The 12644-nt window shown below is 34.8% G+C and overlaps 2 protein-coding genes across 2 annotated transcripts in view; one reads left to right on the forward strand and one right to left on the reverse strand.

Annotated features, from left to right (window-relative positions):
• Nucleotides 1-5043: 5043 nt before the first annotated feature.
• LOC114922471 (olfactory receptor 14A16-like) lies at nt 5044-6066 on the reverse strand. The gene has a single exon (XM_029283846.1). It carries the CDS (start codon nt 6064-6066, stop codon nt 5044-5046), a length of 1023 nt encoding a protein of 340 aa, XP_029139679.1.
• Nucleotides 6067-9079: 3013 nt separating this feature from the next.
• Nucleotides 9080-12644, forward strand: part of LOC114922472 (olfactory receptor 14C36-like) — a 5257-nt gene continuing 1692 nt past the window's right edge. Inside the window, exons 1-3 of the mRNA XM_029283847.1 lie at nt 9080-9991; nt 10526-10583; nt 11912-12051. Coding sequence (XP_029139680.1) covers nt 9080-9991; nt 10526-10583; nt 11912-12051 — 1110 coding nt within the window. The remainder of the gene's footprint in view (nt 9992-10525; nt 10584-11911; nt 12052-12644) is intronic.

Here is a 12644-nt window from a genome sequence, read left to right on the forward strand (position 1 = left end):
ATATTTTCCTTGAAATGCTGGGTGTGGCCAACTTGATACAGCCAACTCGCCATGGCCAACTCACCCCGGGACAACTCGCTGTGGTCCTCTTACCATGATACAACTTGCTGTAGGACAATTCAACAATTCAATTTAAATATTTAAAATAATTAAATATATATATTATTTTTTATTATACACATTTCATTTTGTCCCTCCCTTGGCATCCTTCCTTTAATAGTTCTATTCCACCATTTCTTTGATATTGGTGTAATTCTTGTTCTGCGGCAAGTTGTCCTGTGGTGAGTTGACTGCAGCAAGTTGACCATGGCAAGTTAGTGATGGCAAATTGGCCGTGGTGAGTTGGCCATGCCCAGTTGTTCCATTTCAAGGAAAATATACTGTTTATCAGTAAGTATATGAACACAAAGTATTTATAGATATTTTCCTTCCCATAAAAGCAAATATATGTTTTCAAATACTTGGTGAATACTTTATATGGGAAGAAGAGCCTTTGAAATGATTTGTGTTGGTTTCAATAAATGAATAACTATTTCTTGTAATGTTCAGTCAAAATCTATTGCCCCATGATGTAAGATTTATTCCTATGTTTTAGACCTAATTTGGCAGTGCTTCTCTTTTCTGTGAAAGATAGAAGAGACAATATTTTTTGCAGGAAAATCATGCAACACTCAATGATCAAAAGCCTTTGTTTTAATTTGCACAGCATTGATGCAAAAAGGGATGGGGCTTCAATCATCTCCTTATGCCACTATTAGGAAGCCAGTAGTGGTCGTAGTACATGCCTGTAGCATACCTACACTATAGAACATGTTATGGGGGGCCCTGGGGGGAATTCTGTTTTTGTTTTTATGAGTTATGACAATCATTATATATATGCTTAAATCCTGTAAATACATATATTTAAGACAGAAAAAAAGTTGAAATTGGATCTTGATTGTTTTCAACCAATATATTATTTGTAATGTTGCTTAAAGAATTAGCATTAAAGGAAGAGTTCCATACAGAATCTTTGAAAATGAATGTGCAATTCTCCAATCCTGTTAGATAATTCCTTAAACTGGAGTCTCTATGATTTGTTTGAACTTCTTTTTTCCAGATTACCTAATTAAAGGACTAATATTTTACCAAATAATATTGGAAGATTCATATGCTTTTTTGTTTTCCATGTTTTGAAATGCTCTCTGTTCTCCCAGGACATTCAAAATATCTCTGACATGTGCATGACATGTCACCTCTATTACCCTGAAGGCTTTATGCTGTGTCTTATATTGCACAGAAATATTTGCAAACTCCATTTATTTAATTAGATGCTCAAATGAGCATTGATGATGCCATAATGAAAGTTCTATCCCTTACATACTCATGTTGCGCAATTTTAAAACATGCATACAATAAGGATACAGTGATGCTCATTTTATTATTTCCTTCCTCTCCTTTGCAAACCACGGGTAAAACTATGAGGAAGATTTATCACTTGATTCCTGCTTCACTGATTACATTGCCAAATGTATTGCTTTCAGCCTTTCTGTAATCTAGCTCAGGAATATCTACATAAAACTGGCTAAGGATGAGGAAAGAGAACATTCTCCTATACTTTTAATGTTAATTTTGTTTCTTTAAATACTCAGGATTAGATGATACTGGCTGAGAGAGATGGGAAGGATTTTTACCTAGTTCCTTCACTGGCCTTGTTAAGTCTCATGTATTGTATGGATTCATCAGAATTACTTGCAGATTTTTTTTCTGTGCTTTCACATCTTGATGCTCTTAGCTCAGTCATAGCTAACTTTGCTGGTACTGATATGGTGGGCAAGCACTGAAAGTGGACAGATGCAAAAGCAAAGATTCCCCAGGAAGATCATCAATGAGAGAAGATTATAAGCTTGTCATCACATCCAGAGGGCTGTAACAGTGAAGAATTCTTTTTGTTTTGTTTTCTTTTGCTGCCATCTAGTGTTCAAATAATTTTTTAAGAAAGGCTGAGCGCAAAAGAATTGAGGCCTTTGAACTATGGTGCTGGAGAAGACTCCTGCGAGTCCCCTGGACTGCAAGGCGATCAAACCGGTCAGTCCTAGAGGAGATCAACCCCGACTGCTCTTTAGAAGGCCAGATCCTGAAGTTGAAACTCAAGTACTTTGGCCACCTAATGAGAAGGAAGGACTCACTGGACAAGAGCCTAATGCTGGGAAAGATTGAGGGCAATAGAAGAACGGGATGACAGAGAATGAGGTGGCTGGATGGAGTCACTGAAGCAATAGGCATGAGCTTAAATGGACTCCAGAAGATGGAAGAGGAGAGGAAGGCCTGGAGGAATGTTGTCCATGGGGTCACAATGGGTCAGATACGACTTCACAACTAACAACAACAACAATTTAAAGAATTTAGAGAACCAATTAGCGATAGTGATTAAAGCATCAGGCTAGAAACTGGGAGATTATGAGTTCTAGTCCCACCTTAAGAACAAACCCAGCTGGGTATCCTTGGGCCAGTCATTCTCAGTCCTCCAAGGAGACCACGGGAAATCACTTCTGAAAAATCTTGCCAAGAAAACTGCTCCAACCTGTCCAGGCAGTTAATGAACTTACTTTCACCTCATAGGCTGAGTTTCTTGCTTCATATCCTTTATACTGATCATTCCAATCTAAGGCTTCTTATAGCAAGTCCGGTGACTGCTTATCAATTCCATCCATTTCCACTCCCAGAAATAGAACTTGGACACCCAAGAGAAAGGCAAACTCTGTCTATTGCAACAACTCCTATGTGCATATGTAAGATTTCCAATTCAATTCTTATACAAATATGTTTCATTATATAAAAAGTCGTAGCAAACATAACATTTATAGAAGTTCATTTACTAACTTTAATTTATTCATGCAATCAGAGCAATTTCAAAAGGATTTGAATGTTTGCCCATAACATTTCTAAGACAAATATGTATATATATTTAAAAAAACTTCTTAGAGTTTTTTAAGTAGTGCATGAGTTTTTAATAAGAGAAAATTTGGTTTTTATTCCAGATAAAGCAAATTCCCCACCTTCTTATAAATTGCATATATATAAATAGAAATTGCATGTGTGTGTGTGTGTGTGTGTGTGTAAATCTTCTACCCAAATATCTTCAACTTCTCTGGTTTTTCATGCTTCAGTTAAGAGGAATTTCTTAATTAAGAAACAGTTGGGGGACATTCTCTTCCCCTGAAGAGATCAAAATAATCTTTTTTTACAATTTTGTTAGAAAATTTTTAGAAAAAAATTGTTAGAAAATTTTTGCTTAGTTCTATTTCCTATGATCTAATGATGGCATGTGGGGTTTTTGTGTATGTTGTTTTACATCTTTATATAGTTCACCATTGTTGTCTACTTCCATAGTCCATATAGATATTGCATTCTTTGTACCCTTTTTCTTGCTTACACTTTCTTCCTCTCGTATATTAAAAATAGTATGGATAACCAAGAAAAATAATCAATGGATCATCAAACATATCAACCCAGAAGTCACATTTAAGGCAGAAATAACCAAATTCAAATTATCCCAGCTGGACATACTTTTGGAAAGAAAGAAGATTGCTAGCAAGATGGATGGATTCAGTTTATAGTGTTGATTAAGTACACTATTGAAGACCTGAAAGACCAAGGTAGAGACACATTGTCACTAAGAAAATATATGTGGTCACTAGGAGTTAAAAAACTTGATGGCACAAAATAACCACTCAGATCTATCTATATAACTACAAATATATAGCCGGGCTTTATAAAATTATGCATATAGAATTATACATCAATCTATATCTATTTGAGTATTGTACATATTCAGCTATGAATGCATTACATTTCTGCATGATTTCAGACATAATTAAAACAGAACATAAAGATAGTAACTTTTATTTTGGTTTGTATCTTTTCTTATTGTGCTGTACATTTCTGCTGAATATTTACATTCTGGTTTATGACTTTTACAAATATATGTCTGTTTCCATTGAAATTGCATTAACAAAGTTGAAGAAATACATCTATTATTGTTCTACATTATACTCCAGGAAGTAGGCATTAGACTAATTTCCTTAAAGGCTCCAGAAATCCAATGACATTGGTAACATAAGAGAATAACAGAATAACAAAGTTGAAAGGAATCTTGGAACTTCTAGTCCAAGCAGGGACTTCTATAACATTTCAGACAAATGATTGTCCAATGTCTTCTTAAAAACCCACAACTTCTGGAGGCAAGTCATCCCACTGATCAATTATTCTGTCAGGAAATTTCTCCTAAGTTCTATGTTGCTTCTCTCCTTGATTAGTTTCCATCCATTGTTTCTTTTCCTGCTTTCAGATGCTTTGGAGAACAGGTTGATCTCCTCTTCTTTGTGGCAGCAGATATTGGAACACTAATTTCATGTCATCCCTAGTCCTTCTTTTCATTAAACTAGACCTACTCAATTCCCATACCCAATACTCATACCCAATACCCATAAAGGAGTTCAGTTGCAGGTTGAGGCTGTTGAGCTTGGAACAATTCTTTCGGATGGTCTGAGGATTCCCGTTTTGTGCAGGAGGTTGAAATGGAAGACCTCCAAGCTCATTTCCAATCCTATAAATCAATAATTCTATTTTCTAATGCACTACGAAGATTTTTTTTCCAAAACAGATTTAAGTATATTTATCAGATAACTAGAGATACTGTATACAGAAATGTATATATAGACCTACATGGAGATAAGGATATAATATCTGTGCAAAGCCAATATAAACTGTCCCTGTATTTTTATTCAAGCATTCTAATCAATGAGATCTGCCTTGCTTTTCAAAGAAAATTAATGGAGGCTACATTTTCCATCTTACAAAGCATGCAGGGAAAGTTGATGTACCTTGACTAGCTACTTAAACTAAAGGCAGTTAAAACGGCTAAAATGCCAAAGTGAAATGACATAGTTTTGATCTAGTAACATAAAGGACTAGTACATCTTATGGATTTAAGAGTGAATGTACAGAATTGAATTACCAAATTAAAGTTTTAGACAGCACAAATAAACATGATATTTACTTTCATTGTGCCATTTGTTTGTGAATTTGGTTTTTCTTTCTAAAAGTAAATACCCTAATGCTGGAAAACCATTTGGAAATGAAAAGTAATGATAGATTCCTTGATGTAATGTCACACTTAAACATTTTCCACAAGGCAACTTTGATTTCTCTGTTCCTCATAGTATAGATAATTGGATTCATTAAAGGAGGAACCACAGAATATAATACAGTGATTACTGTATCTATATCTGAAGGAGAGTCTGAAGTAGGCTTTAAATAGGCAACACTTCCAGTGGTGATAAACAAGGAGACAACAATGAGATGGGGAATGCAAGTTGAGAAAGCTTTGTTCTGTCCTTGCGAAGTAGGAATTCTAAGCACAGATTTGAAAATCTGAACATATGAAACAATTATGAAACTGAAGCAACCAAAGACAATGCATGCACTGAATAGAATAACTCCAACTTCAATGAGGTATGAATTATCACATGATACCTTCAGAAGTTGTGGGATTTCACAGAAGAACTGATTGAGAACATTGGAACAAAAGGTGACTGCAAACGTGCTACAAGTGTGCAAGGCTGAGTAAAGAAGACTAGTTATCCATGCAATGGCTGCCACCTGAAGGCAGGCTTTCCTGTCCATTATGGTTTCATAGTGCAGTGGGTCACAGATAGCAACATATCTATCATATGCCATGCCGGTGAGGAGGAATAAATCTGAGATCAGGAAGAAGAATAAAGAAAATACTTGTGTGATGCACCCGTAGTATGAGATCTCTCTTTTGTTCAAGAAGGCATTTATCATGGCTTTCGGAATAGTGACAGAAATAGAGCCAAGGTCAACAACTGATAAATTCACTAAAAAAAAGTACATGGGTGTATGAAGTTGTTGGTGAAAAGTCACTGCTAAAATGATGAGAGCATTTGCTATCAAAGCTGCTATATAAATCACTAAAAAGAGAGTGAAATATAACACATTTTGCTCAAATTGATCAGAAAAACCCAGGAGAAGAAAAGTAGAGAAGTCACTTACATTAGGCATTTTTCTTGAGAATGATTACTGTATTTCTGTGCAAAGAGTAAAAATAATTTCAACAGATCAGATAATAATTATGAACAATAAAATTTAATGGATGTTGGAATTTAAATGTAAAGTTCTGAAATACGGTTGGATTTTCCTTTTCTTCTACTTAAGAAACAGAAAGAAACCAGGTTTAGCAATTAAGGGTATGGACATGGGTATTCCATAAAGTCACCAGGCATCAAGCTCAATCTGGTGAATATATTCCTTTACCCTTTGGAATATTTTCAATTGTTTCATCAACTAAATAACTTCTTCCATGGGATCTAGCCCCTCTTTAATTCAGTAGGCATTAATAGCAAGTTTTATGAATAATTTGGGCACAAAGTTAATATAGAAACATTTTCCTTGTGGATTATTCTTCCAAAATAAATATGTGTGAGATTGCTCAAAGAGAATTATTATGTGAAATATTGAGAAGGAGAGAGAAATTACCTTTAAATTCCACATCTTAGATTATCTGAATGGTGTTTTCAATAATCCTGTAATATATTTATGCTTTCTGAATATAAGTTTGGTAAGATCATAATCATTATGTGCCCTTTGAAATTGCACTTTATACATCTGTCTGAAAATACCACAGGGCCCATTTAATCAGTTCCCAAGAGTATTCAGTAGCATTGGAAGTGTGAAATATATCCCCAACAAAAAATATGAAGTGCAAGAATATACCTATAGATGTTCTGTGCTTTTTAAAGCTTTGGGAAACAATATGTCTGGCTTCCTTTGAAAAGTATATGTGCTTAAATACAGGATGATCACCCTATGGGAAAAGAGGAATGTACAAAATGATAATGTTTGACTTTGAAATGTCAAGCCAGATTGGGTGATGAAAACTCTGTTTCTTTTTAACAGACATTGCTTAGAAAGGACTGGAACTTCAATCTCTGGTCATGTCTGACATGTTTCAAACTATGTATATCACAACAGCCAGATAGGAATATATACTTAAAATCCATGTATATGTCATATTTATTAATTATGATAATTAGATATTTATTTGAGAGGTTCCTGGATGGAGAGAAATTGGTGTGAAATATATCAAATAGCTCTCTATATAAATTAACGAAAGAACATGGTGTTCCTTAACTTTTTTTAAAAAATATTTGTGTTGAACATTTTTATTACAATAGTAAAAGCAAACATAAATGAAGCTCAGACAGAGAGGTCAGAAATAAAAACTGCAAGGAAAGACAAAAGAGAAAGAAAAAGGGAAAACTAAGAAAAAAAGGACATATTTAAATAAATGAGTTCTGATCCTTATAACAACAAATATAAATAAATTTATGACTCTTCACCCCATAAAGTTACAAACAAATATCTGATCTTCTATTATTCTATCCCTCTTTCCTCCTTTTTTGTTCTCTCTCTCTTTGTATACACTTGCCACCTTGTAACAAATGTGCATTAAATCACAATCACTAGCCTAATGCTCCCAAGGTTAATTTGAGTGCTTACATGGGGCTTTTCCAAACAGGGACACAACTTCTTACCTTTTCACCAGGCTTTCATTTTTGTCAAGTCAATGACTTGCACTCTACTTTCTTGTTCTAAGTACATTATGGCCATGTGAGGTCAGTCCTAATTGTGGGTGTATGTGCATGTGAAAAAAGTGCCTTTGAATGATACAATTAAAGGGAATGAGTTTGTAACAATAAAGGAGAATATGTGTAGCTCAGGGTTGAAATGAGGGGTCTTTGGTGCTCTCTGAGCTTGGCTGTTTTCTTGCAGATCTTTCAGATGTTTTATTACACAAAGTAGGTAACACTATCAGTGCTAGTAAGGAGTAAGGTTTGCTCTCAATTTATATTTTAGTTGCTTGCCTTGTCAGTGTTGGTGGGAGTGGTTTTGGGGTTTCTATGGTTGGAAGTTCCTTGATTGGGGTATCTTGATTGTTAGTCTGATATTAATCTTGGTGTTAATCTATGCTCATAGGTGTTTGGAACTTTTTGTTTCTTTTTTGTCTAGTTGATTTTCTCTTTTGCATAATATATAGATGTTGTTTGTGTCCATGTGTCTATTGATGGTCAATTTGTCAGAGTTGTTTATCACAGTCACAGTTTTCCAGTTGAAACTATGGTTATGTCCGTCCATATGTTGTGAAATTAAAGAGTTTTCATCATTTCTTTTGATTGCTAATTGGTGTTCATGGATGCCTTCTGCTACTCTTCTACCTGTTTGTCCTATGTAGAGGATATTGCAGACTATATATTGTAGATGACTCCTGTTTTTTCCTCCTGGGACTGCTGGGTCCTTTGGTTTTCTTAGGATGTTTTTGAGAGTTTTAGTTGGTTTGTTATGCTACACTGATTCCATGTGGTTGTAATAGTCTTGTTGGTGGTCTGTGAGATCTATTTAATGTATGACAGTTTTATCCTTTTTATGGCTTGTGTTGGTTGTACTATCTTGGGGTGAGTGGTCAAGCACTTTTTGATAAAGTTGTGTGGATATCCATTTTGTATAGATTCTCTGCTTCTTTTTTTGCTGTTCAGGGTTGCTTCCATTTAATTATTGTTTCTTTGTTTTTTTCCCAGGAGGACAGGCAGCTCCTTAACCTACATGCTAGATGCCTCCAGGGAACATATCAACATATTCAAGGCAGGGATAGAAACTTTGGTCTTTCTCAGTTGAAAGAATTGCTTTAACCAATTAATTACTGTAAAACACCATCAAATATTTTAGTTTTTCTCTCTGGATTTCTATGCTACGTATATAGAATTTTCAAGATTTTTTTCTTGAAATCCAAGTGAGATATTTAAAAGTGAAGACCTTTTGATTTTCCCATTGTTAACAGAAAAAGCTAAGAAGTGGTAAGTAAATTAAAATCAGTTTGTTTTCTGCCTACTTCTACATATTTCTGGGAAGTTAATTACATCTCTGGATCCATATTTAGAGTAAAATACAATAAAAATGTTTTATTTTTCTTGCTTCGATTTCTTGACAATATTTGTACTTTTTCTCCACAGAATAAGAAATGTTAAATCAAACAAAGATAACTAAATTTATTCTTCTGGGGATTTCTGATATTCGAGAACTACAATATTTATACTTTGTAGTTTTTCTTGCCATTTACTTAACAGCACTAACTGGAAATTTTCTCATCATCACAACTGTTGTTCAGAATCCTAAGCTCCACAACCCCATGTATTTCTTCCTAGTCAATTTATCTTTAGTAGATGTTTGCTACATTTCAACAACAGTTCCCAAATCCCTGGACCACAGCTTGAGAAATTATAAAGAGATTTCATTTTGGGGGTGTGTTATTCAAGTTGCTTTGGTGGTGATGCTTGTAACAGCTGAGGTGACTTTGCTCACTGCTATGGCTTATGATCGCTATGTAGCCATATCTTATCCTCTTCAGTATCAGCTGATTATGAACTGGAATGCCTGCTTTCAAATGGTAGCAGCTTCTTGGATCACCAGCATAATCTGTGCACTAATACAAACTACACAGACCTTTAAATTATATTTCTGCCAGTCCAATGTTATAAAACAATATTTCTGTGATATCCCTCAGCTATTGAGCCTATCTTGTACTGACACTGCAATCAATAAGAAGTTGATATGTGCTGTGACAGTTATTGTAGGGTCCTTCTGCATTTCATCTATCTTTGTTTCTTATGGGTTAATCCTCTCTACTGTGTTCAAAATGAAATCAATTAAAAATAGGCAAAAGGCCATTTCCACCTGCATTCCACACTTGACAATCTTTTCTTTGTTTGCTGTTACTGCTACATTCTCTTATGCCAGACCAAGAGCTATGTCCTCTGACTTTACGGATTTGTTGACAGCCCTTTTGTACACTATCCTACCACCATTAATTAATCCCATTATCTATACTCTGAGAAACAAGGAAATCCAACTTACTTTGTTGAAATTATTCAAGGTAAGATTAGAAATTTGTATGGGAAGTTCCTAATTATTTTCTACAGACACTGAGGACAATGTGCTTTGCAAGAGAGTGAATTTGGCTCCTTCAATATTTAGGATGATGGTTAAAAGAAATATTTGCCATGCTTTTAATCCTTAATTATTTAAATTAATGTGAATTATAAATTAATTTGAACTATGTTAATTGAGCTTGGGTTTTTTTAATGCTGCTAAGCTACTTGAACAGACAGAAAGTTGGAGTATAAATTCAAAACAATAAAACAATAACATTCATTCATAAAATGTCTATATTAAAATATTTCTATATATGATTAACTACTATAATAATTGGTAGCAGATTCACTTGTTATTGTTATTCATGTCCACATGTTTGCCAATTCTCTCCCATAGAAACTTTAACATTTTATAAAAGAAGTAAGGTAAAATAAAATTAAAAAATGATTTGTCGATGCCTACAGCTCTGGATTGGTTGTGCTCTTTGGGATCTAATGTGGCAAAATTTCCAATATCTGTTTTTGGGGATCTCTAGTTATTTGAGTTATTGAATCAGACATCTACTAAGATCTCAACAATTATTGTTCCTGGAAGTAAATTGAACACATACCTAGATAGTTTTCCATGAGACTTATCTTAAAAAGATCTAAATTATCCTATGAAAATAAATTGGACTCATATGTATTTACTGTTGCCTGCATTAGAGAGAGGGAGAGAGAGGGAGAGGGAGAGAGGAAGGGAGGGGATGGGAGGCAGGGAGAGGGAGAGGGAGAAACTCCCACAAGCCACAAAATTGAAACATTCTGTTTATAAAAATTGTGGATAAATTTTTGAAATATGCATAATTCAATAGTCTTTAGTCTTAAAGAAATTCTGCTAATTTTCATCTGTTAATTTTCATTTCTAAAATCTGTTTTATTGATTTGTTGGATGGTTGGTTGGTTGGTTGGTTTACTATGTCCACTGCCAAACTACTACTATGAATAGTTTATAGCAATAGTCAAAAAGAAACCAAGTAATCTATACTCTTCCATATAAAATCCATCATAAAAAAAAATGCACTCAAAACCAAATCAAATAATCAGAAACACATACAAAAAGTAGCTATGTCCATCAATAGCACTGGAAACGAAATCTAAATATAATTATTTCTTCCACTTTGCAAACAAGCAAACAAACAAACAAAAATACCAGATGGGGAAGCAGGATGCAATTGGGTGACAAAGTGTTCCATAATAAAGTAAAATACTTTCTTCAGGTGAGTAGCCTTATAAAATTTAGGATTGAAAATCTCCTAGAATACACATAGAGGACGATGTGAGCAGATGCTCCTCAAAGTAACTGGAAAATGCATTCATATAGTTGAAGTTTTTTTTTTCATCCACCCAGAAGCACATCCACTGCATGTCCATATGGCCTAGGATTCCAATGTGTTACTGGTGGTCATAAAGAGACTGTCAGTATCTCATTCCAAACCTATGGATGACTTCTTTGAGTAGTTTCAGGTAGCTGTCAGGTAATAGGGAAGAGAGAGATAAGTCCTGTGACATTCCACATTGGAGCAAACATTGACTTAACTATTGTTTGCCCATGAATATCCCCTCAAAAAGGAGAAGAGTCATTGTAGAAGGGTGCTCTTAGGATTTCATTTCTGTAGATAGTCCAAAAGAAAGTATGATATATAACACGAAATGTTTACAAAGATTAAGAGGATCTTGCAGTTATAAATGGCAGATAAAATATTATATTCCTTGAGCATCACATTGGAGGAAAAGCAAGATAGAAAGGTAACTAATGAATATATTATTACATATACAGAATATATTGTGGTATTTCGTTACTGTGGACATGGCAATATTGGATTTCTTCATTTAATTTCATTTAAGTTTTCTTTAAACCTTTATTCTTATGTGTTCTTCAGTGTTCATTTATTTGCTGATCGGGGCAGTCATCTCCCAGTTCCTCAAGCATCTTAGTTGGGGCAGAACTTATGATAATCCAATGTCCTCTATTGATTTGAATTGGAAATCACTATTGCTGGCTTCAGTATTTGGGAGTCAGGTATGAAAGTGAGTATGAATACACTAGGATGGTTGAAGTTAATAAAAGTTTGTTAATTCCAATACTTATATTTCTGACAAAGAGTAAAGAATTAAATTGGGAGACTAAGATGGACCATTTCTGGCTTTTTTGCCTTCATCAGTTAGCCATACCCTTTATGGGATTCAAACCTGGGCAGTTATACATACTAGTCAGTGATTTAGTCACTGAGCCACAGGTTCTCTTCCCCTCTTTGCCAGCAGAGTCAAGGGAGTAAGTATAGGGAGTTCAGACAGATTGGTCTGATTGTGAACACCTTGACATTTTCAACTGCCATACTGCAGTTTACTCTTTTTACAATATCTCTTGCCTTGCCGCCCCCAACTTGCCGCCCAGGTTTGAATCCCATAAAGGGTATGGCTAACTGATGAAGGCAAAAAAGCCAGAAATGGTCCATCTTAGTCTCCCAATTTAATTCTTTACTCTTTGTCAGAAAAAAGAAATTTGGATATAAAAATGTTTCGCAGTTGCGACTTGAGCCTGCTCTATGCCCCTAGTTGGGGGCGGCAAGGCAAGAGATATTGTAAAAAGAGTAAACTGCAGTATGGCAGTTG

Source organism: Protobothrops mucrosquamatus, unplaced genomic scaffold (assembly GCF_001527695.2).
Source record: "Protobothrops mucrosquamatus isolate PMUCROS unplaced genomic scaffold, P.Mucros_1.0 scaffold247, whole genome shotgun sequence".
Taxonomy (NCBI): domain Eukaryota; kingdom Metazoa; phylum Chordata; class Lepidosauria; order Squamata; family Viperidae; genus Protobothrops; species Protobothrops mucrosquamatus.

Excerpts from the sequence above, each read along its gene's own strand:
- LOC114922471 (XM_029283846.1), bottom strand. The coding sequence starts at position 6,066 with ATGCCTAATGTAAGTGACTTCTCTACTTTTCTTCTCCTGGGTTTTTCT.